The 25,905-nt window shown below is 42.9% G+C and overlaps 1 protein-coding gene across 1 annotated transcript; it reads left to right on the top strand.

Moving 5' to 3' along the window:
• Nucleotides 1-27: 27 nt before the first annotated feature.
• Nucleotides 28-25,224, top strand: RELL1 (RELT like 1). The gene is made up of 7 exons (XM_083630767.1): nucleotides 28-258; nucleotides 13,998-14,225; nucleotides 15,227-15,298; nucleotides 15,943-16,000; nucleotides 17,234-17,473; nucleotides 19,763-20,019; nucleotides 21,063-25,224. Exons 1-6 carry the CDS (start codon nucleotides 168-170, stop codon nucleotides 19,980-19,982), a joined length of 909 nt encoding a protein of 302 aa, XP_083486893.1. The 5' UTR covers nucleotides 28-167; the 3' UTR covers nucleotides 19,983-20,019; nucleotides 21,063-25,224.
• The last annotated feature ends 681 nt before the right edge of the window (nucleotides 25,225-25,905 follow it).

Here is a 25,905-nt window from a genome sequence, read left to right as displayed (position 1 = left end):
AGTCGCTCTCCTCCCCCCCCCAGGAGGAATGGAGAAGAGGTGGGCGGAGCCTCGAGGCCAGAGCCGCGCCCGGGAGGACTGGGGGAGATTTCCTGCGCGCGCCGCAGACGCCCCAGCAGCCCAGGCGCCCCAGTGTCCCGGGACGCGGGTGGTCTCTTCGCCCAGGGATGGCTCCTCAAGGACCGGCCGCGACGCCCGCCTACCCGGCTGCTTTCTTCCAAGCCGCGTCCGCCCAGGCGGGCAACCGCTCGGCTCCCGGTGGGTGCGGAAAAGGCTTCCTCCTTCTGGGCGCAGACTTTATATTTTGCATTTTGGGATGGGGAGGGGAAACACTGGGGTGCAGTTGTCTTTTGCCCTCCATCGTGGGGGCTTATCTCTCTCTCTTCCCCATGATTTTCCGTTATTCGTCTGCTTTTTTCCAGCACTTCCCAACTTGCTGTTGATTAATTTTTTATTTTCACTCCCGCCTGACTTTTGAAGCCCTCCCTCCCTCCAGCCCCGCTCCCTTGCTTCTCTCTCACACTCCTTGCTTAAGGTTGGCGCCACCTTTTTTGTTTTTAATTTTCCCAACTGGGCCATCCTGTTATGCAGAAACTAAGCTTTTCCTGGCAGATTAGCAAGCAGAAGCTTATCCCTTAGGTGGATCTCAGCTGCTGTCAAACCCACAGCAATGGGGCAGTTGTGTGTGTGTGTGTGTTCTAAATTGCACGTCCGATTCTAGTTCAGTCTTTTTCTTTATAGGGTTTTTTTATTCCTTTCCCCATAATCGTTCTTCCTCAGCCAGAAAGTAAATACATGATCTCCAAGGCTTGTTACAACCTCCGTTGTGCAAAAGGACAACATCTGGCTTCGGCCGCTGAGTTCAAGTTCATTTCCAGAGGCTATTTTGACTCCCAGCCAGCTCAGCTGTGAAACTGTGCTTCAGGGCATGTGCAAAGAGCCGCTAGGCTTTTTCCAGATAACCACAGCTGTTCTTGCACTCTCTAGGATTAAGACTTTGAGACCGGTCGACTCTGCCTCACTTCATAAAAGGAGTCAAGGCGATATATACAGAACAATCGGCAAAATTGATAGTAGACTGTGCCTCACAGGTCGTTGCATTTTTCATTCTTTTTGCAACCAATCACTGGCTTCACCTAAAGCTTTGTTCCAAAGAAATTATCCATCCAGAAATAGCACTTTGGTGTCTTCTTTCCCCAGCCCCCTATTGCAATCCTTCTGCTGTTTCTCTGCTGTTTCTTGCTGTGTAATTACTTCTGAATAATTTCAGTTATCCTCATCTTATTACCAGATTTACAGTGAAATAGTGCCAGATGCCACTGTGAGCCCACGTTACAAGATTCCTCCACGGGAGACACTTATTTGTAGGAATACTAGAGTGTAAATTATGTGTAAATCACTTCTCTGCAACAGTACCACATGTATGCATTTTTCTGTATGCAAGGAAGTTCCAACTGAGTGCAATGAAACAGATTGCTGCATTTGGGAAGACTGTCACTCAGATTGCATGCTGATTCCTTAACATACAGGATTTTTTTTTTTGCAATGCCTCCGTTGACTTTTCCTCAGTCAAAAGTTCAGTCCACTTAATTGTGCCCCACTAGTGCATGTTCAAGATAACTAAAAAGAAATTACATAGCTGCTTTATTTTATGTGTTAACCACCTTTGTGAACGTACTTTGAAGGGTAGTTAATAGTTGTAAATTTCATTATGTTTATCAATATATTTGTATATGGAGCTGTGATGGAAAGATAGTTCAGTGAAGCAGCTGCAGAATTGGGTTGGTAAATGGTGGCAGATAATCTATGTTAGTATAAAGTAAAAAGTAGCCATTAGTGTGTCCCTCCTTTAGTATTTTTAATTCATTTCTGCCCTCTATCACCTTTTCAAGTTCTCTATTTTACAGGATACTAAGTCACGATGGTTGGAATCTGTCTGCTTTCATAACTGTCATTCTTTCCTATAACAGCAATAGATCATAGAACTGTGACTCATTGGTGTTGTGTTATGGAGGATTAAAACGGTTACGTTCATTGGTTAATTAGTTTTTTGGGGATGGGTTAATTTAGCGAATACTTTTTGTGATTTGCTTATAGTGTACTATGTTGCTGAAAATCAAGGGTAGTCTCTGTTTCTCTCTCTCTCTCTCTCTCTCTCTCTTGCAATCTGCTAATTCCCTGTTCTGGATCTTAGACACAACACTGGTTGTTGGAATAAGGAAATCTGGCCTTGGAATACTTGCATTAAAACCCAAACACTATTAAATTGTCTCATGTACAGCTGCTCCTTCTCTACCATCTCCCTTACTTCCCCCACCCCCAGTAGTTTGAGCTTCCCTGAGCTATCTACTTGTAGTACGCAGACCGTGCAATGAGAGCCTACATATGGGCTGAAACTGTGTTGGGTTTTGAAAATGAAACTGTTCATTGGCTGAGTTACATTGGAAGTTGTTATTGGAAATCTGCAAAACTTTTTCTGTGGACTGATTTGGTCAGGGATCGCACAAATTGTTAAAAAGTGATTAAACTGGAGCTCATGCTTTTCTTGTGGGTATCTCATACGACTGTATTGACATGAAGACATTTCCTGTACTTTAAAAGAAGGAGCTTATGTTTTATGTATGCATGTAGCTGGCACATACATCTTTAGACTAAAGTTTCTTTTTAAAAGTCTGCTACAGTTGTCTCAAATGTATTTAACTGAAAAGGCGGCTTCATCTAATAGCTCAGTTGTGGGTTTGAGCCCCAAATTGGGCCCCAAATTGGGCCGAAGATTCCTGCATTGCAGGGAGTTTTGAGTAGATGACCTTTGTGGTCCCTTCCAGTTCTACAATTCATTGATTAGATGATTCTGTATGAGGGATCTGATCTGCCACAGAATGTTGCAGTTTGAAGTTTGCCTGCCAGCCTGGCCTTTTTTCAGGGCACTGCATTATATTTCTCCCCCAAACCCAGTTTTTCTATTTTTAGTCCTCACAACAGACACTTGACAATTCTGAGCATGCTCAGTCGTTGTTTGGTTTTCTCCCAATTTAGGGTTTTTTCCCTGAAATCATTTCTATTTCTGCAATGACTTGGGCTCTCTCAGTCATGCTGAAAGCTCCTTGCCTTATTTTGGCTATATAATCACATTATTATTATTTTCTATACCACTTTATATTTTAAAGAAAAAAAGTCTCAAAGCAGTTTGCAACACATCAAAACATCAAACAAAACAATCGCAAATAAAACAAAGTTACAATGGAAATTATTTCAATGAAAATATTTTAGATCTTTCTCTAAGTGGCATTTGGCTTTCCCCATATTTATTTACCTAATTAATTTATAGAGTTGCCCCGTAGCAGAAGTACTCCAGGAAGCCAGTGTGGTGTAGTGGTTAGAGGGCTGGACTCAGACCTGGGAGATCAGGGTTCAAATCCGCATTCAGTCAAGAATGTGGGTAGGCAAACTAAGGCCCGGAGGCCAGATCCGGCCCAATCGCCTTCTAAATCCGGCCCGCGGACGGTCCGGGAATTGGCTTGTTTTTACAAGAGTAGAATGTGTCCTTTTATTCAAAATGCACCTCTGGGTAGTTTGTGGGGCCTGCCTGGTGTTTTTACATAAGTAGAATGTGTGCTTTTATTTAAAATGCAATTCTCTGTTATTTGTGGGGCATAGGAATTAGTTCATTTTTCCCCTTCAAAATATAGTCCTGGCCCCCACAAGGTCTGAGGGACAGTGGACTGGTCCCCCGCTGAAAAAGTTTGCTGACTCCTGGTCAAGAAGCCCACTGGATGACCTTGGGTCTGTCACAGTCTCCTAGTCTGACCTTGGGTCTGTCACAGTACTGGCAACTCACAGGGTTGTTGTAGTAGGGTGTAACTGCGGAGGGTGTGAACCATGCAGTGCTTTCCCCCCTAGTAAAATAGGTGCTAGTACTCACCATGAAGTTGTTACAGTGCCACACTTTTTGACAACAAAAAAGGAGATGTGCCGGTACTTCATACCCTTAGAGTACTCCCTGGGGGAAAAAGGACTGTATATATGGGATATAAATCAATAAATAAGCTCTTCTGATTACCTGCTTAAGAAAGCTGGAGGGGCCGGCCAGCCAGCCAGCCAGAGATGTCAGTCGCCATCCTGGCATCCAGAAAAATCTCCACGTGGTTGCAATTGGACTCCTGCCAGTCACAAAACATGCCTGCGCCTGGCTAATTTTGAACATCACTGTTGCCGTTTGTTCTGATTTGGTGGAAACAGTAGGTTTTCCTGGGAAAGTGACTAGACAAGCCCTTGGAACGAATCTGTATATTCCAGGAATATACATATTCCTTTACCTTTTTTTTATTCCAGGAAGGTGTTGAGGGTTCTTGGAACAACGATCAGGAAAATGATTCTGTTTCCATTCTCCAGCCTAATGAAAGTTGATTGGAATAAAAAGTGTGGCACTTAATAGTTATAGCAAGAAGGATAGCATTGGGCGTACCCTCTCTGGTTCTCCTAACCATGAATTAGAAATATTTCTGGGACAGGTGAGGTTGAATGAGAAGCAGTAACTGGTGGTGGGGATAAACCAGGCCTTGTTTTCCTTAGATAAACATGGAAACTACATACTGACTGCTTTGCTTGGTGTCAAAATAGAGTTTTGCCCTTTGAAAGCGAACACCAGTAATTTCTAACAAGCCAATGTGTGATTCTCAAGGTTCATTTCAGTTTTCTACTCCTTTATATTCAAGACTGAGGCGCTGAAAAATGCTTCTGTCTTTTGTAGCCTCCAGCTTTGCTCTTAAGTTTTCTTGGCACAGTTTGATCTAATGATATTCTGCAGGGTTGATATATTTCATAACGTGCTCTTTTCGTTGTTGTAACCAGAATTTTGTTACGTTTGAAAGAAGAGCAGGATTTAAACAAAGCAATAAATGATTGGCCCACAATTAGTATGTTATGCATATGGCTGCTGAAACTGACACATGTTTAAATAGGAACTTGTTGTTCTTCTATGTACACATTTTGCATCAATCTACAGTATGCTCATTAATTTATTTTTTCATTAGGTACTTTGTCGCAAAGGAGTGCATCTCAGCAGCAGTGGGGGAGGGGAATGTGTGGCGCATTCTTTTTGCATTTGTTAAAAGCTACGTCATTGAAACTTCTGTAAAGAATCCTCGTCATGGAGAATTTATTTTTTGGTCCCATAAAACTATTGCATGTGCATGACAGATTTATGTATTGTGCTGGAACAGGATGTTTTAAGATGGGAAACTATCCATTATGTGATTAAAAAAAAAAAAAAACTATTGGCAAACAATATTTTTTAAAAAAAATTGGAGGCTTTCTTTCAATAATAAGAGGACATGGAAAATTAGGAACAGCTTGATTTGCAAGGTTATTAATGGGGCACATGCCAGAAAATATGTGTCAGTTTATGATTAAGCGCTCTACGTTGTAATTCTACAAAAAGCTGATTTGAGGTTTTTTTAGTGGACAAGTCTAGTCATATATTATGCCCACTGGCTTGCTTTGTTCACCTGAAATTTCATGCATGCTTATAAGTTGATGGTTCTAATATATTGCCATCAATGGGTTTATTAGGACAGGCTTGATAAGCTCTGTTCCACTTTTATAAACTATATGGATAATCGTGTGGATCCTCACCTCTCTGTACCACATCATGGGGGAACGTGGGTGGGTGTGAATGTGAATTTACCTGTGGATTGTGTTGTGTGGTGATCATTGTAACAGGAAAATACCTTACACATTTGTATGTATATCACCTTTCAAATCATATTGTAAATGTGTTGGGTTTGAATTGTGTTATTGTTTAAAAACCTTTAAATAATTACAGTTTCTTTTTTTGGGGAGGGGAAAGCAATGAGTTGGATCCAAAAGTTCCCTCCTTCCAGTGGAAGTCTTCTTATGTCAGAGGAAGGGATCCTTTCGATCACCCGTTGGGCATGGTGCTTTACAATAATAATAATAATAATAATAATAATAATAATAATAATAATAATAAATTTATTATTTATACCCCGCCCATCTGGCTGAGTTTCCCCAGCCACTCTGGGCGGCTCCCAATCAAGTGTTAAAAACAGTACAGTATATACAAACTATTTGATGACAGGTCCCTGCCCTGAGGAGCTTACAGTTTAAAATTTTACCGTGGGAAAAGAACCAAGGAAGGTGATGGAAATGGTAGGTGGGATAAACATGGTGAGTGCGCATTTAATTCAGTTGCTGGGAGACTTTCTGGACAGGGATGTAAAGTATTGCACTTGGGCAAAAAAAATGAGAGGCACAAATACAAGATGGGTGACACCTGGCTTGAGAGCAGTACATGTGAAAAGGATCTAGGAGTCTTGGTTGACCACAAACTTGACATGAGCCAACAGTGTGACGCGGCAGCTAAAAAAGCCAATGCAATTCTGGGCTGCATCAATAGGAGTATAGCATCTAGATCAAGGGAAGTAATAGTGCCACTGTATTCTGCTCTGGTCAGACCTCACCTGGAGTACTGTGTCCAGTTCTGGGCACCACAGTTCAAGAAGGACACTGACAAACTGGAACGTGTCCAGAGGAGGGCAACCAAAATGGTCAAAGGCCTGGAAACGATGCCTTATGAGGAACGGCTAAGGGAGCTGGGCATGTTTAGCCTGGAGAAGAGGAGGTTAAGGGGTGATATGATAGCCATGTTCAAATATATAAAAGGATGTCACATAGAGGAGGGAGAAAGGTTGTTTTCTGCTGCTCCAGAGAAGCGGACACGGAGCAATGGATCCAAACTACAGGAAAGAAGATTCCACCTAAACATTAGGAAGAACTTCCTGACAGTAAGAGCTGTTCGACAGTGGAATTTGCTGGCAAGGAGTGTGGTGGAGTCTCCTTCTTTGGAGGACTTTAAGCAGAGGCTTGACAACCATATGTCAGGAGTGCTCTGATGGTGTTTCCTGCTTGGCAGGGGGTTGGACTCGATGGCCCTTGTGGTCTCTTCCAACTCTATGATTCTATGATTCTAGGATATAAAAGCAAAGAGATAATCAGGTTAATGGAAAGCTTTGAAGAACCGTGAAACTATAAATGAAGTGCCTGTGCTGGATCTGGGAGTGAACAGGGTATTAGTGCAGGTGCTTGTGTAGAACAATTGTGGTTGGAATAGCGGCTGAGGCGAGTGATTACGGTAGCTGAATTTTGAATAGACCTGGCGGCTGGAACGAGGGGAGGAAAAAAAAACAGGCTTGGCCTTTTCACTTGTGGCAGCGTTAAAAGAATTGATTGCACAGAAATAAAATTAATGAAGGATAGTATCATGAAGACCTAGGGAACAAAGAGAGTTAGGCAAATGATAACTTTGATCGATTATCAAAGGCAGCAGAGAGTTCTGGAAGCAGCAGGAGGAGGAGGCCATAGGCTGCAGAGACCCTTGGATTTACCAGTGAGAAAATGGTTAGTGCTTTCTGTGAATGGTAGAAGCTACATTGCAGGGAGAGAACAGCTAACAGGGAGAGAAAAAGTTGAGACAGCAGGAGAAAGCAGCACATTTCTGTGGAGGCAAAGGACAGAAGAGAATTTGAATGGATAGCTACATAAGGGAGGTTGGGTCCATTTTAATCGTGAAGTCAAGTATGGATAACTTGATTACAATTGCCTTTTGAGACTCACGTTACAGCTTTTCTTTTCTTGGCCATCACTTCCTGATCCTTAACTAACCATACAGATGTATTACTTAATCCCCTTTGGGCTAGCTAAAGGATGCAAGATGAACTTCAAAGAGAGTTGTGATTTTATGGTTGGTTTATGTTTGTGTGAGAAGGGAAATCTAAATAAGTTCAAAGATTTGCTTTCTCTAAACATCAGACTGATTTCTGCAAATCTTGGCACTAGGGGAGATGAATGTATCATTTACTGGAATTTAGCTTTACCTGGTGCTGAGATGTGTTTTTTTTTTTAATTGCGAAGTTTTTTTTATATAAAAAAAATCCATCACCTGCAATTTAAAGTGCTACAATCCGAGCGTGACTGTTTTGATTCTATTAGATTGAACACTTTGGCTTTTAGGAAAATTGCTCTCAAAAATTCTCTTGCCTGTGTCAACCTGGTGCCCTCTGGTGGTTGTGGGTTACAGTGGTACCTTGGTTCTCAAACTTAATCGGTTCTGGAAGTCTGTTCCAAAATCAAAGTTAGTCTGGACTCTGAGAGAGCGAGAGAGAGAGAGAAGAGTTTGGACTTGATACCCTGCCTTTCACTCCCCTAAAGGAGTCTCAAAGCGGCTAACATTCTCCTTTCCCTTCCTTCCCCACACCAAACTCTCTGTGAGGTGAGTGGGGCTGAGAGACTTCAAAGAAGTGTGACTGGCCCAAGGTCACCCAGCAGCTGCATGTGGAGGAGCGGGGAAGCAAACCCGGTTCACCAGATTAACCCCCAGGCCTCTTCTCCCATCATGTATTACTAGTGTTACATCAGATGTAGTCATAGTTTTCTTGGCATGTGCAGTGGTACCTTGGGTTACAGATGCTTCAGGTTACAGACTCCACTAACCCAGAAATAGTACCTCGGGTTAAGAACTTTGCTTCAGGATGAGAACAGAAATTGTGCTCCGGTGGCGCAGCAGCAGCAGGAGGCCCCATTAGCTAAAGTGGTGCTTCAGGTTAAGAACAGTTTCAGATTAAGAACGGACCTCCGGAACAAATTAAGTTCTTAACCCAAGATACCACTGTACTTAATACCTTATTGGCACCCTGTAAAATAGGCCACTTACACTTTTTATATTCACATAACTCCCTCTCCAAGGTGCTCAGCTATATTTTTTTAAAAAGGAGCCACAATGCAGCTTCTGTTTCTGTCTGGTGTTTAGTGAATCTTGGGGGTTTTTTTGGAAGAGAAAGATCAGCTTTGCTGAGCGTTGAATAGCGAATTCAGCAGGAACAGAAGCAGCATGATACGTCTTATATTTTGCTGTTCTGTTAGTAAAGACAAGATCAATTTCACCAACTATCTTTGTAAAGTCCAAAAGCTGTATTTATCAGGGTTGACCTGAAAATTCACAAAGAAGTGAGAGTTCTTTCATGTCCCAATATTTTTCATCTATCCTGATGAGCTTTGGTGAATTCAAAACTCGCTAACCATAGTCTGTTTTTTTAAAAAAATAAATAAATAAAGTTGGTCCTCCTAAAGATATTCACCACACACTATTGGACCAAGATGGCTTCTCTGATTTTATTGTTTTTTATCCCTCTCAGATTTCTCAATACTGCTTATGCATGATTTCAACCGATTTGGTTAAATTTGGAGCACAAAAGAAAATATACAAATAAAAATGCCAGTAAACATCAAAGTTAAAATTTGTAAATTGATAGGAGCATAGAGGCCACTCAGCAAACTGCTTCAGTTTTTGTAAGCACCAGCTGCTGTAGAGCGCATGCAAGGTTGGGCATTTGATCAGTCAAAAATAAAATGAAGTCAGCTGTGAATTACAGAAGGACAATTGTTCCAGGAAACTGGGAGATAATCTGGTATTCAGAATCTAGTCCATAAGGCAGGAATGATGAACTCCTATCGTCCAGTGGGTCAGATTATTATCTCCACCCACCCCTGTGGGCCAACATCTGATGGTGGTGATAAGGGGAGGCATTGCTTGTTCCCCACAGGGAAGTACAGAAGGATCAGGGCTAGCAGGATTGAACCCTCTGCTCAACAGCTGATGAGCAGAGGGTTCAATCCTGCTAGCTGGAGGGTTCTGCTTTGCCACTGCCTGGGTGACATGCTGGAGAAACAGTACCCAGCAGGATCAAACTACGAAGGTAGTTAATCAGCTAAAAACTGCTTAATCCACTGACTTCCTTAAAGTAATACACAAACACGTATCTAGCAGCTATTCACTCTTGTTGCTTTTGTGACAGAACTTATGAACTTATCAGGATCATTTTTCTCACCCTGTGGAAAACATTTCTTGCCGTTTGTCTGCCAGCTTTTTGTTTTCTGCCTCCAAGCTTCCTAAAGGGCTAGATTAGGAAGATGAAATGACATCATTACTGCTGTTAAAGAGCGGAAAGCCTTGTGCCTTTACTTAGAGTGGAACTTCCTCCTGATAGAAAGGTCTAACTTTAGCCAGCTTGCACAGACAGACTTGTGGGTTATCAGCATGAAAATCTGGCTGATTTTAATCACCTGTCTAATTTAGTTTGCTCCTCGTCAACTTGGGTCTCTGAGAGCAGTTTCTTCATATTTTAGTAGAAAAATAAAGATACTTGGTGCTGCAGAAAGTCTCATTTTTGCAATTATAGTCAGTGGTGGTGCAGAAAGTCTCCTTTTTGCAATTATAGTCAGTGGTGGTGCAGAAAGTCTCATTTTTGCAATTATAGTCAGTCAGTCAGTCAGTCAAGAGAACTGTCCCCTCTTGGCTATACAGTGGTACCTCGGGTTAAGTACTTAATTCGTTACGGAGGTCCGTTCTTAACCTGAAACTGTTCTTAACCTGAAGCACTACTTTAGCTAATGGGGCCTCCTGCTGCCGCCAAAGAACGATTTCTGTTCTCATCCTGAAGCAAAGTTCTTAACCCATAGGTACTATTTCTGGGTTAGCGGAGTCTGTAACCTGAAGCATCTGTAACCTGAAGCGTATGTAACCCGAGGTATCACTGTACTTCAATATAAACATCTGTTTTGTTACACCTCTGCTCCACCCTAGGCATATATCTGATGGGGTATATGAACCTCCAGGATGTATGGGTTATTAGGGAAGAGGAAGTAATATTAGAGGGACGCGTGTGGCTCTGTGGTCTAAACAACTGAGCCTCTTGGGCTTGCTGATCAGAAGGTTGGCAGTTCGAATCCCCGTGACGGGGTGAGCTCCCGTTGCTCTGTCTCAGCTCCTGCCAACCTAGCAGTTCAAAAGCACACCAAAAAGTGCAAGTAGATAAATAGGTACCGCTGCGGCAGGAAGGTAAACGGCATTTCTGTGAGCTCTAGTTTCCACCATGGTGTTCTGCTGCGCCAGAAGCAGTTTAGTCATGCTGGCCAACATGACCTGGAAATTGGTCTGTGGACAAATGCTGGCTCCCTCGGCCTGAAAGCAAGATGAGCGCCGCAACCCCATAGTCGCCTTTGGCTGGACTTAACCGTTCAGGGGTCCTTTACCTTTACCTTACCTAGTATAGTGGTACCTCGGGTTAAGAATGTAATTCATTCTGGAGGTCTGTTCTTAACCTGAAACTGTTCTTAACCTGAGGTACCACTTTAGCTAATGGGGCCTCCCGCTGCCACCACGTGATTTTTGTTCTCATCCTGAAGCAAAGTTCTTAACCCGAGGTACTGTTTCTGGGTTAGCAGAGTCTGTAACCTGAAGCATCTGTAACCTGAAGTGTCTGTAACCCGAGGTACCACTGTACCTCTGTTGGGGGACACGTCATTCTCCTTCTGTTTTTTTTTTAATAAATATTTATTCAATTTTTCAATTTTATACAAACAAAAAAGAAAAAGAAAAAGAAAAATATTAAAAACAAATCAATTTCCATATCAATTTTTCAATAACATGTTTCTTTGACTTCCTCATACCTCCCCTTCTTGTTTTCTAGTTCAAAATGATTATCCAGCAAATCCTAATCTCTTAACATTCCTTTTAACTAACACCTTATTTTCCAATCAGCTTTTTAAAAAATTTTTATAACTTAAACAATATTTATCCCATTTCTTTTTATCATAACAGCTAGAGACCACATTCTCCTTCTGTTTGTCCACCTTTGTACTCCACTCAGTTCTCACCTGTAGCTCCTAAAAGCTGTCAGCATGTGACAGCAGCCACACTCTGGGAAATGACTTTGACTATCTAAACCGGATGAAGGTAGCCAATGGGTCTCAAATGCTTGGTGAGTTAGGGAATTCCTCTGTATGCAAAGCCAACCTCTGGCAGATTGAGCGGATGGGACCAATAGCCGATTCAATGGTTCATAAGGCAGTTTCTGCATGTGCTGCAGAGGGAAGTGAGGGGCAGATGGGGCTCATCAACCTGGGAATGTAGCCCATCTTTGAGAAGGAAAATTCTGATTCTAAACCTCCACTGCCTTGCGGGACATCTTAAGGAGAAGAAAAGGCCAAGGAGTAAATCCTGCACAAATCCAGATTGGAATCGTTGGATGGCACTTTGTATGCCTCCTTTTGGCAACTCCTGCAGCCAAGCTGGTGCCAAATGTATTGCTTTGTTTTCCTTTGGACCACATCAGAGAGGCTGAGAGGGGGGTTTTGTCACCTGGGCAGCCCAGGACTTCCATGCACACTGCCCAGGTTTGTGCTCTCTCGAGGCAGAAGGATGCTAACAAAGGTCAAGTACTGCTGAACTATGTATGGAAGTGAGAGCTGGACCATAAAGAAGGCTGATCGCCAAAGAATTGATACTTTTGATTTATGGTGCTGGAAGAGACTCTTGAGAGTCCCATGGACTGCAAGATGATCAAGCCTATCCATTCAGAAGGAAATCAGCCCTGAGTGCTCACTGGAAGGACAGATCCTGAAGCTGAGGCTCCAATACTTTGGCCACCTCATGAGAAGAGAAGACTCCCTGGAAAAGACCCTGATGTTGGGAAAGATGGAGGGCACAAGGAGAAGGGGACAACAGAGGATGAGATGGTTGGATAGTGTTCTCGAAGCTAGGAACATGAGTTTGACCAAACTGCGGGAGGCAGTGGAAGGCAGGAGTGCCTGGCGTGCTCTGGTCCAGGGGGTCACGAAGAGTTGGACACGACTAAGCGACTAAACAACTAAACGACAACAACAACAACTGCTGAACTGTCTCTGATGTGATTGACTACGCTGTTGGATTCCTTATGTGATTCTGTTTGTCAAAAAGAGAGAGGAACCCAAGGAGGGGGGAAAATGGAAGCTACACATCAAAACCACAGTTTTGTCTAGGAATTGGTGTGAACTCTGGCAGCTCTCATAATTAGCACATTGCAGATGAACCATAGGTATGAATTTCTGCCCACCTGCGAACAGACCGTTTGATCTATCCCAAACATTGGAAGCAATGCTGAATATTCAGCAGGAAGTCACGTTTTTTTCAGAAATTGGGAATTTATAAATATTGCTTGGGCTTTACCCTTAGAAGCTCTGTGTAAGTAAGTGTCTCTGCTGGTACTGTGGTTTTGTCAGGAAGGCATGATTAAATATTAGGGTGTTAGAAATTAAGTGGAGGTGTAAAGTAGAAAGGGCTACAGCTTAGCTTCCTTCTAGAATAAGAGAAGAATTCAAAGAAGGTGTGAACCATTCCAGTTTTGCTTAAAATGTCACATTTTCTCTTTGTGTACAAAGATAGTCTGGTATAACTTGAAATACTGCGTACTACATTCTGGGCATTTCTGAAGCACTCAGAGGCTTTGTACAGGCTCAATTTTCTTTCTTTTTTAGCATTTGGAATAAGCAAACTGATTTACAGCTGCTTGTCTGCTTTCATTTCAATTCTTCTCAGCACTTGGCTTTCTTAGTTTCACTCCTGTTTCCATGGTGCCTTTGGAGACAGAGGCATGGCTGTGACAATGGTTTTTGCAAGGTTTTCTGGTGCTGGTTGTCATACAGAGCTGCGAACCATTGCCGGCCACTTTTGACAAAGTGGTATGGTGTGATTGTATGAATTGAGTCAATAGGTTTGATTATATATTTCCACGAGCAAGGCCCACTTCTTGTTGATGAATTCGTTCTTTTAATGCATAAAAATAACAAAACGTTGTAACACATAATACTGCAATGCCGTGGATAAATCAAATTTATAATTATGTTGTTAACTCTGTAATTATACTTAAGCAGAACAGCTAAATTAAAGTAATTTAAACAATTGCATTATAGAATTCAGTTTTACTTGCCATCAAAATGAAATACATACTTGGCTACAGTATCAAGGCTTTGCTCATCTGGTGCCTTGCTTTTGGGGAACATTTAGTTTCTGGACTGGGAAGGGCAGTAGAAAGCATAAAATATCAGCATTGCTGTACAAATCTCACTAATTTTGTAGTCTTTCTCACCCCTTGCTTTCATAGGGGGCCCTCGTACCTTGGCAAGCCATAGCGCCGATGATGTTGCAAATAAACCTGAAAGTGGATCGTCAGGAAACGGGCAGCACCCCGAATATATTGCATATTTCCTGATTCCTGTCTTTTTCCTCATGGGACTCCTGGGGGTTTTCATCTGCCATATGCTAAAGAAAAAAGGATATCGCTGTACAACAGAATCTGAGCAAGAGGAGGAGCAGCTTGGGGAAAAGATAGGTAGGCGAGAATGATTTAAAAGACTGGTGTCTGTGCTAATAGGGAAATAAGGAACAGCAAGCATTAACCCCATTTTTATAGTGCTTGGATCAGAGGCTCTCAAACTATGATCTGTATACCACTGGTGGTCTCTAAGCTCTGTTCAGGTGGACCTTGGAAACTTGCAAAACTGAACTTAACCTTGCAATTGATTTATTTATTTCCCTGATGACCACAGCCAGATCATTCAGCAGGTTAGCAAGGTTTTGGCCCAGGGCCTGTGATTTTCATAATATGATACCTGTATAGTTTACTAATTTACCATAACTGTTTCCCGGCTAAAGGTATTACAGTTGTACCTCTGCTCCTGAACGCCTTGGGAGTCGAACGTTCTGGCTCCCGAAAGATCGAAAACTGGAAGTGCATGTTCTGGTTTTTGAACTTGTTTCAGAAACCAAACGTCCGGCGTGGCTTCTACTGAACTGGCTTCTACTGTTGTTTCTGGCACACCTGCACAATCGGAAACCAATCGGAAGCCGTGCCTTGGTTTCCAAACGTTTTGGAAGTTGAACGGACTTCCAGAACGGATTCCGTTCGACTTCTGTATTGCTGAACATGATCCAAGGCCAGAACTGATAAGCATTACACCTGAACTTCACAGAATTGTCCACAAAAACAGGCCGTATCCATCACACTGGGAAAGCAAGACTTCAGTTATTAAAAAAGTTATGTGCATACATTTTATTTTTAGGCAATAAAAGTAGTCGTACCTTTCACTCTGAGTAAATTTCATCAATATGTCAAATGGTAAAAAACAGTGCATCTTATGATAAAGCAGCAAAGTAAGGTTTGATAAGGAGGAAAACATGGCATTGTTGCAATTTTTCTATTCCTCCCCGCTCAGGGAGACATTGCTCCCCACCCCAGCTACCATAGCTTTAACTTTACCAGATTCTTTACATCTCCAGTCCTGGTTGGTTATTTATCCAGCCCACAAGCCAAATCTTTCTTTCTCTTTCCAGAGCTGAACGAAAGTACGAATGATAATGGTGACACCGTGGGGAAAATAGTTGACTACATTATGAAAAATGAAGGTATGCAATACGGCTATTTAAAAAATATGTGCAGGTCATGAGGAACCTCTGGCCCACGGCCTCCCTTCCTCACTATGCCTCACATCTGCAGAATTTAGGCTCATTTTTATTAAGCTTCCTTTGGCTCCAATTGGAGGCATCAGTTAGGCATGTATCAGCAGCCAGAAGGAAGGGGGAGGAATATTTATGAACCACCCCGCACCATATGCTGCTAGATCCACAAAGATCACCCCCTGGCAATCATTTTTTTCTCTCCAATGCTTTTCTCAATCAAAATGGCTTCAAGATATATGTGTAAATGAGAGAGAGGAGGAATGATGGGGGCAAAGGGGGGGGAGAGACCCCCTCCCACTTTTTGAATTGCCTCTTCTCACCGCCAATATGCAACCTTTGGAAGTAGTGAAGACATTTAATTTAGGACTTTTAATTCACAGCACGCATTGTATACACTTTCTCATTCATACATGCCAAAGAGATATTTCCCCAAGGATTCAAACTGCTTTGGGGTCAGGAGTAGAACGAAAGTTATTTGCGGCATGTTATCTTATTGATATAAGTGTGCGTAATGTCCAAGTTAGGCCAACCATGTTCAAAGAGATCAACTCCAAAATGTTAAGTGTTTCTTATTTATGTCATTCTTGCAGCTAACGCTGATGTTCTGAAGGCCATGGTGGCAGATAACTCTGTATATGATCCTGAAAGGTAAAACCTTTTTTTTTATTTTATGCTCCACATTCAGTGGAGACAAGATGTTAGTGGTTTTTGAGGTTGTTGCAGAAGGTGGTTTGTTTGAAGTTTGCAAATGCAGGCTTTCTCAGACAGATTGTACTGTAATAGTGAAGTTCTTAAAGTTTCATGTACGTGTCTTTAAAAGTTGGGTGCATGTTACATTAAGCTAGAGATAGCGGCATCTTTTTACAAAAATCCTGTCCGTGTGAGATAAGAAATATGCTCGCACATATGCATGGACCTATAATTGCATCATCAAGGTAAGTTCTCTGGCGAACTTTAACAATTTAAACATCTAGTGGAGCAGGAGAGAGCATGAGGAGGCAAGGAAACATAGGTAAGGTGAAAGAATATTTCTGGTTACACATACTTGAACTTAGGCTCTGTACAGACACAAACATTTGATGGGGGAGAGTTGTTCTGGAAGCCGACTCACTGTTCAAACCATTTTCCCTCCAGGGTCTTGCTCAGGAGAAATTGGCATTGCAAGTTTGTTGAGAAGCCAGCTGTGGATTGACTTGTGCTTGTGACAGCACCGGCCCTCCACGGCTGGCATTGTTTTTCTCCTCTTTTAAATAGAGATTTTTTATTGTTGTTATATTTTTCTAAAAGGTGATGAATGTGTACAAGCGGCACTGTAGATTGTTGTTGTTTAGTCGTGTCTGACTCTTCGTGACCCCATGGACCAGAGCACGCCAGGCACTCCTGTCTTCCACTGCCTCCCGCAGTTTGGTCAAACTCATGCTGGTAGCTCCGAGAACAAAGTCCAACCATCTCATCCTCTGTCGTCCCCTTCTCCTTGTGCCCTCCATCTTTCCCAACATCAGGGTCTTTTCCAGGGAGTCTTCTCTTCTCAGGTGGCCAAAGTATTGGAGCCTCGGCTTCAGGATCTGTCCTTCCAGTGAGCACTCAGGGCTGATTTCCTTCTGAATGGATAGGCTTGATCATCTTGCAGTCCATGGGACTCTCAAGAGTCTCTTCCAGCACCATAAATCAAAAGTATCAATTCTTTGGCGATCAGCCTTCTTTATGGTTCAGCTCTCACTTCCATACATAGTTCAGCAGTACTTGACCATTGTTAGCATCCTTCTGCCTCGAGAGAGCACAAACCTGGGCAGTGTGCATGGAGGTCCACCACATGTCCACCACCATTCCACACTACATTTCTGTCCTGTAACGTTTGTGTTTTTTGCTCTTTAAATATAGCCCTACTAGTCCGACTACGCCAGGCAGTCCAACAAGTCCAGTGTCTCCCTCATCGTCTGGAGGTCCTCAGCTGAAACACACTTGCCGAGGCCGCCATTTGCATACGGTTGGTGGAATTGCCGGAACGGGTGACTGTAACCGCTGCAATCAGAAGAGGTGGCACCTGTTCAGTCCAGCTAAAAAAGCCAAAGAACCAAGAAGAGCCCGGCATGGGGAGGTGACAGTGTTGTCTGTTGGAAGGTGTGCCCATTTATAATTTCATTTTAGGTGAAACCATGACTTGACTAGAGCCAGTGTGGCGTAGTGGTTAAGAGCGGTAGACTCGTAATCTGGGGAACCGGGTTCGCGTCTCCGCTCCTCCACATGCAGCTGCTGGGTGACCTTGGGCTATCACACTTCTCTGAAGTCTCTCAGCCCCACTCACCTCACAGAGTATTTGTTGTGGGGGAGGAAGGGAAAGGAGAATGTTAGCCGCTTTGAGACTCCTTCGGGTAGTGATAAAGTGGGATATCAAATCCAAACTCTTCATCCAAACTCTTCTTGATTCTCAGTACTGTGGTGGATTCGCAGTTTTGGTGGCGTGCGTGATCGTAGTGCACCTTCACATTTAAACTCTAGTTTAGGGTTGCCATACATCTGGGAAATCTCAGACATGCCCTCTTTTTTGGGGGGCATTCCCATCTGGAGGGGGGGGATTTTTACATTTTAAAGGAAATGTCTGGGATTTTGGTATTAAAGGTCCATCACACTTTCTCCTTCTAACTTGAACATTTGGGGTGTTGTTTGTTTGTTTGTTGGGTGTGGGCTCAGGCATGGCTTCTGCCAACCCGAGCTGGGGAAAGAGGCCTCAAGCTGTCCTCTTTTTTGCTCTTCAGGATAAGGCAACCCTACGTCTAGTTTAGTTCAGCTACAATGTGAAACAGGCCAGTCTATCTCTTCAGCAGAAATTGGCCAGCTTCTTTTCTGTGCAGGCCTAGCCCTTTGTAATCCCAGATGCACAGCAGCTGGAATATCGTTCCTTTTGTCTGTGGTTCTTTCGAGGACGAACTGGTGCAGAAAATGAGTTTGGAAGCTCCATGCGAACGGAGAAGTTTCCCCGTAGGTTTTTGCGTTGGTGCAGGGAACTCTAGGGCATCCTGACTCTGTCGGGCTGGGCGTGCCCGCTTCAAAACTGAAAGAGGACTCAAGACCCCTTGCTGCAAGTGCTGTACAGGAAAAAGCCAAAGACAAATTTGTAGGTGTGTTATAACACATTTGTTTCTGCGTGGTTGGTAAGCTCTAGGCTTACAATCTATATTCTGATGAAGTCCCATGTTTGTAGTGCTGGTAAGAACAGTGACTAAAGTGCAAAAGAGAGGTGGGGGAATAATATTTAGGGAATTAAAACAGTTGAATTGTGTTCAGAACTACCATAGCAGTAGAATGTTTGAGACTCTGCTCTAGTGGGACAAATTCTTAAAAGAGCATCCATTAGTTTGTCAACATAGTTACTCTTCTAGAATTTGTAATTGAAGCGCAGCCATAATTTCTAACCGCCTACTTCTCCACATATCGTTTAGATAGTTAATAATAATAACAATAATAATAATAATTTATTATTTATACCCCACCCATCTGGTTGGGTTTCCCCAGCCACTCTGGGCAACTTCCAACAAAAAATTAAAAACACAATAAAATATCAAACATCAAAAACTTCCCTAAACAGGGCTGCCTTCAGATGTCTTCTAAATGTCCAATAGTTGTTTATTTCCACAGGGCGTTCCACAGGGCGGGCACCACTACCGAGTAGGCCCTCTGCTTGGTTCCCTTTACCTTCGCTTCTCGCAGTGAGGGAACCACCAGAAGACACTCGGTGCTGGACCTCAGTGTCCGGGCTGAAGGATGGGGGTGGAGATGCTCCTTCAGGTATACTGGGCCGAGGCCGTTTAGTGCTTTGAAGGTCAGCACCAACACTTTGAATTGTGCTCGGAAACGTACTGGGAGCCAATGTAGGTCTTTCAAGACCGGTGTTATGTGGTCTCGGCGGCCGCTTCCAGTCACCAGTCAAGCTGCCGCATTCTGTATTAGTTGTAGTTTCTGGGTCACCTTCAAAGGTAGCCCCATGTAGAGCGCATTGCATTAGTCCAGGCGGGAGATAACCAGAGCATGCACCACTCTGGCAAGACAGTCCGCAGGCAGGTAGGGTCTCAGCCTGTGTACCAGATGGAGCTGGTAGACAGCTGCCCTGGACACAGAATTGACCTGTGCCTCCATGGACAGCTGTGAGTCCAAAATGACTCCCAGGCTGCGTACCTGCTCCTTCAAGGGCACAGTTGCCCGATTCAGGACCAGGGAGTCCCCCCCACCCGTCCGCCCCCTGTCCCCCCAAAACAGTCTCCCAGCAATATCATCAAGACATCTTTCAAAGCAATAAGCCCCTCAGTCATTTCAAAACTAATACAATTGTAAATTTAGATAAACCTTTCCTAATTTTGCAGAGGCGGTAGTGAAATGCTGGATTGCTTTAATAGCTCAGCTTTGTCCCTACAGGTTTAGAGTCACAAAGGTGGAACACAAATCTGCTTCCAAGGAACGTAAGAACTTGATGTCTGTCAGTGGCGTCGAAAGTGTCAATGGTGAAATGCCGGCTACCCCTGTCAAAGAAGCCTCGAAAGAGGCGCCAGTCACACCTGCTGCCAAACAGGTACCAGATGATCAGCCGCGCACACCTGCCAAGCAAGAGGATAGATCGAGATCCGGCTCAGCATGACAGCTGGACCCAGAAAGTGATGGGAGTCCAAGCAGAGGTCAGTATGTTGTCAGTTCTGAACGTAGGACTTTAAATAATTTGTAGGTGGGTTTATAAAACGCAAGATTGCAATGTTTCTGACAAAATTCAGGTCTGTGAGGGATAATATCATTACATAAACTCCAAAAACGTCTTTTGTCTCTAGGTATTAACGTTCTGGGATGTGGGTGGCGCTGTGGGTTAAACCTAGGGTTAAGCCTAGGAATTGCCGATCAGAAGGTCGGTGGTTCGAATCCCCGTGACGGGGTGAGCTCCCATTGCTTGGTCCCTGCTCCTGCCAACCTAGCAGTTTGAAAGCACGTCAAAATGCAAGTAGATCAATAGGTACCGCTCCGGCGGGAAGGTAAACGGCATTTCCGTGCGCTGCTCTGGTTTGCCAGAAGCGGCTTACTTATGCTGGCCACATGACCCTGAAGCTTTACGCCGGCTCCCTCGGCCAATAAAGCGAGATGAGCGCCGCAGCCCCAGAGTCGGTCATGACTGGACCTAATGGTCAGGGGTCCCTTTACCTTTATTAACGTTCTGTCTGTGGATATGCATGGAGATAATGGGTGGCATTATCACTTTGATTCAGAGCAGACCTGTTGGAATGAATGGACCTAGCGTAGTCATGTTCATTAATTTCAGTGGGTCTACTCTGAGTAAGTGTCCCTTGAAAATGTGAGCACTGAACTGCAGAATATTGATGCTTTGTACGATGATCAAAGTTATTGGGCCAAGTTTAATATTAAGGGAACAACAACAACAACAACAAATTATTTATTCCGTGCCCAACTGGCTGGGTTTCTGTCCACTCTGGGCGGCTCACAGCAGAATATTAAACAGAATAAAACATCAAACATTAAAAACTTCCCTGAACAGGGCTGCCTTCAGATGTCTTCTAAAAGTCAGATAGTTGTTTATTTCCTTGACATCTGATGGGAGGGCGTTCCACAAGGCAGGCACCACCACCAAGAAGGCCCTCTGCCAAAGAGATGCACATTGGAAAATGGCCGTTTGTCCCTTAAAGTGAGGCACGTTTCTGTTTCTCTTCTCTTGCAGATGGAGGCTTTTGAGGAAAAGCACACACAATAGCTTTGGGGAAAATTCAAAACTGGGACACTGACGTCTCTGAAGAGAAGTATATAAATGCACTAGCGCTGCGCATAATTTTTGTGACTGAATCCATGCAGGTTTTGGTCCCAGGTATTTTAAGTGCTCTAGTAACTAAAATTTTAAGGACAGTTTAGTTATTTGACAAGTTACTGGAGCACACAGTCATCAATTTTTATATTTATAAAACATTATGTTTTTCCACTTCGAATAAAGTTGAACTGAATGAAATCCTTCTTAGAAATGACAAACAATAATCAGTTTGCCAAGATGCCTCTGCTGCCATAGTGCAATGTTAAAATGTGTTGTCGTGTGTTTGATGTACCAAGGAGCAAAGTCTGATACATTGGCTGTTTCTGTAAGGGAGGTGACCAAAGTCGAGCTATATTTTGCATTTATTGCTAAATGCCAATGATTGCTAAATTAAGCATTGCTTAATTGTATTTTCTCAGTATACTTACACATTTACCGTTTTTGTGCTCAAAGCAACCTTTACGACAGGCTTCCTCAACCTCGGCCCTCCAGATGTTTTTGGCCTACAAGTCCCATGATCCCTAGCTAGCAGGACCAGGGGTCAGGGATGATGGGCGTTGTAGTCCCAAAACAGCTGGAGGGCCGAGGTGGAGAAAGCCCGCTCTACGATCTCTAACAAACCTGTTTTGGTCATGAACCTTGATAGATGTTGTATTAAATCTTGAACCCCAAAACACCATATTCTGCTCCTGCAGATTTGTGATTGAATTACTGCGGAGGCAGTTGATGACTTTCTGCATGCATTGGCCTTAAATTATTGTCAATTTTTTTATTGATAATTTTATGTTTTTTTGTGTAAACCGCTATGAGGTTTTTGTATAATCAAGCAGCGTATGAATTTTATGAAACAAATAAACAAATATATATAGAGAGAAATATTTTTACTTTTGGTTGATGGTGCTTTTCAAGGCAAACTTTGAAGGCAATGAACCTTCTGAAATTCTCCACTAGTGGCATGTTTCAGAGAAGCTGCTACCGTTCATTGCCAAATGGCCTCTAAACTGTGAGGAATATTTTTCGTGATAGTGGTAGGGCATTATCTGATTAGACTATCAGAGTTTAAAAAAAAAAACCCTCACTCTTTTCTTTGCAACAGATTTGCTGTATATACATAACTAATTTTATAAAGATGCCCAGATTAGGAAGCTGTCCACTCTAACAGTAAATAAAATCTTGTCAGCTTGAACCAAGCAAAAGTAGGAGTTTGTAATTCAGAGATTTCTGTTTTTTGGGGAGCACTTTCCCTACCTCTATGTAGTTTAAATTAGGATCTACTAGCTGAAATTGATTATTCATGCACATCAAAAAATATATTTGTAGCACAGTGGAAATGGGCTCATATAAAAGGTGTGAGAAGTAATCTTCAACTTTAACCAGGGCTAAACCCTATAAATGTGTTTCAGGGAGGGGGTTATTGTTTCATTTTCGTTCTTGTTTTTATTACGCGTTTTGTGTTTTTTATCTTGTATTTTTCTGTTGTGAGCCACCACCAGCTCTATGGGTGAAGGGTGGTATATAAATTTAATAAATAAGGTAAAATAAAACAAACCAAAGCCTGTTTTGAAAATGCTGCATGTAGTTTTAGTCCCTCCATTTAAGGTTTAAAATAAAATAGCAAAAACAAAAAACAAACAAACCCAAAAGCCTTATTCACATAAGCATAATACAAGTTCTGTGGGCTTCATAAACCTGAAATTTTATCATAACAACAGCAACCCTTAACAGTAATGGCTTCGAAGTAGACGAAAATGTAGGTTGCACTGTATTGTGATAGCTCCCTTAAAATTAGGTATGACTTGGTTAAATAAACAGACCCCTTGCCAGATATCCAGTACATTTGTCTAGGACTGAGCCGAACAGGAGGAGGAAAGCACTTTTTGCAGAAAACGTTTGCCCATGAATGAGGGAATGAAGAATACCCCTTACCCCAAATTGGCTTTTTGATGTTGTCGCATACCTAAGATTGACAGTGTGGCATAGTGACCTTGCATTGTCATAATAATTATGGTGCAAATCCAAAGAAAGCGATTGTTTATCATAGTTCTGTGAAACTTGCTCCATAGTTCCTTCTCATGCGTAGACGGTGTCCTTTGGGCTACACGAGGAACCAAACCCATCTCTTTAAAAATGGAGGGTATGATGAATTAGTCACACCTACCCATGGGAGTTGACGCGGGTGGCGCTGTGGTCTAAACCACTGAGCCTAGGGCTTGCCAATCGTAAGGTCGTCGGTTCAAAACCCCACGATGGAGTGAGCTCCCGTTGCTCGGTCCCAGCTCCTGCCAACCTAGCAGTTCAAAAGCATGTCAAGTGCAAGTAGATAAATAGGTCTCGCTCTGCCGGGAAGGTAAACAGCGTTTCCGTGCGCTGCTCTGGTTCACCAGAAGCGGCTTAGTCATGCTGGCCACATGACCCGGAAGCTGTCTAAGGACAAACAATGGCTCCCTTGGCCAGTTAAGCGAGATGAGCGCCGCAACCCCAGAGTCGTCCGCGACTGGACTTAATGGTCAGGGGTCCCTTTACCTTTTACCCATAGGAGTTAAGGATCAGGGTGTAGTGTGGGGGTGCCAGGGGGCCGCCAGGTGCACAGTTTTTGGGCAGGCATGACCAGGTGACCCCACCTGTGGCCTGGTCAGGCTCCTCCTTGCCCAGGCGGCTCAGCGTGGCCCTACTTTGTTCCGCTGGGGGTGGGATTGCTCCAGCAGTGTTGGTGGCAAGGGCTGGCGCCACCCTGGATGTTAGCAACAGATGCTACACCATTGTAAGGGTGGCCTAGGATTTTGGCTTATGTGATTCCTGGTTGGGTAGGATCACTTTGTCTCAGTACAGTGGAACCTCGGTTTTTGAGCATTTCGGAAGCCGAACAATTCAGAACCCGAACACCGAGAACCCGGAAGTAATTCCTTCCGTTTTTGAACGGCTTCCGAGGCGTGTTTCCCAATTTTCCCCATTGAACTTGCTGATAGCCCATTGTGCCTCAGTTGTCGAATGGTCTTCCAGAACGGATTACGTTCGACAGCCGAGGTACCACTGTATCATAAATTGCTAATTTTTTTTTAAAAAAATGGCCAGTAGAGGTGAATAAGGGTTGCTGAGAAAACATTTCACCTTCTGAAAGCACTACATCCATAACAGTCCTGCAATTTTAATGGAAGGTATTTTAAAATGCTATTGTGCTTAACAATTGTGTTAGGTATGCAAAAAAAAATGTGAACCCCCAATTCTGGAGCCTAATCTACATGTGGAAACAGGATGCAATCCTACCTCTGAAGGGGAACTTTTGCATCTAACACCTGATTCATCCAATGCCTCTTCAGAAGGGTCTGATTCCAGATAAGGGATTGGTGAATCTGCTTCACTTTCTCATTTTACCAGTCTTAAATTCAGTTCTCTACATCAGTTTGCAATAATATTTTTTTTAAGAATTCTGAAAATTCACCAGCATTTTAGTGTGAATTTTTCCTACATGTATGTATGCGATTTTGCCTAATATACATATTTTTGTGAGCCACGTTTTCCTTATATTTACATATTCCCTGACATAACGCATTTTTGCTCATTTTCACAATTGTATCCCCGCAACATGCATTTTTGTACACATTACTTGGCTGGAGAACTGCTTTGCCAATTCTGGAAAGGTGTGAATTTTGAAAGATGGCAGTTCACATAGCGTTTCGGGAAATGTGAATTCTCTTTATTTGCCTTTAAATGCGAACTGAATCAAATAGTTTTGCCATGCCTAATTCAGGTTTGTGATTGGTTGGGCCTAGAGCAGACTGCATTGAGGATCTGTTTAGTGGGGAAATGTTTGTTCATGCTCTTGTGTGTGTATGTATATTTGCTGAAGTTGACAAAAATATTTGGATTGCGGCTGTGGTGTCTGCTATGCTTGAACAAGAGTGTTGCAGAACTGTCTTATAACCCATGAAACTCTATCATTATGATTGTATGATATATGGACTGACATAGTAAGGCTGAAGCTCGCTTTTCACATTGTGTTAAATGTATTTTAACAATAAGGTTAGTATATAGATTTTGTACTACTTGAACAATAAAAATACAAAACGCTTTAAAAAAATGTTCTCCTGTTGCTTTTTTTCAAGTCAGACGTCATTTGCTTTCCAATAAGATGTTGACTTTTTAAATTCCTGGAAAAGCAAGGCCTGGCCTAAGTGTTTTTTAACTGAGCCAAAGAAAACCCCTAGTACAACTTTAATTTAAACAGAAAAGACGGGGGTTGGGAATTGATCAAAGCAGCAGGACATAAAAACGCACATTTCAGGCATTGCCTTTCTAAATGAATGAATGTGTGGCAGGATTAAGCATGATGGATCTTGTTAATGTAGCAAATGAATAGAAACTGCACACTGAACAAATGAGGCTGAAATATGAGATCAGATGGGAGTTGAGCTCCTCCTAAGGTCTGAGGCAGAAATTGCTGTTTGACTTTGATGAGACTTCTGAGGCCTTGCAATCCAGTCTGTTTCTGCTTTTAGCTTAGTGGCTTCCATTCCCTGCTAGTGTGTTGCTTCAAAGTTGTCCTTTTTACTGTGGTTTTGTTTTTTGTGGTGGTTTGAAAATGTCCCCAAGACACCCAAAGGCCGATAGAGGATACCGTATTTTTCGCTCTATAAGACGCACCAGACCACAAGACGCACCTAGTTTTGGGAGGAGGAAAACAAGAAAAAAAATATTCTGAATCTCAGAAGCCAGAACAGCAAGAGGGATCGCTGAGCAGTGAAAGCAGAGATCCCTCTTG

The sequence above is a fragment of the Podarcis filfolensis genome (genome assembly GCF_964270895.1).
Source record: "Podarcis filfolensis genome assembly, chromosome: 9".
NCBI lineage: Eukaryota > Metazoa > Chordata > Lepidosauria > Squamata > Lacertidae > Podarcis > Podarcis filfolensis.
This window is presented reverse-complemented; position numbering and strand designations above follow the sequence as displayed.

What these genes read in the sequence shown, in the direction of transcription:
- RELL1 (XM_083630767.1), top strand. Translation starts at nt 168, where the DNA reads ATGGCTCCTCAAGGACCGGCCGCGACGCCCGCCTACCCGGCTGCTTTC. An exon ending in GGGCAACCGCTCGGCTCCCG is followed by an intron (nt 259 to 13,997) that starts GTGGGTGCGGAA and finishes TTGCTTTCATAG; the next exon opens with GGGGCCCTCGTACCTTGGCA. An exon ending in CTACATTATGAAAAATGAAG is followed by an intron (nt 15,299 to 15,942) that starts GTATGCAATACG and finishes TCATTCTTGCAG; the next exon opens with CTAACGCTGATGTTCTGAAG.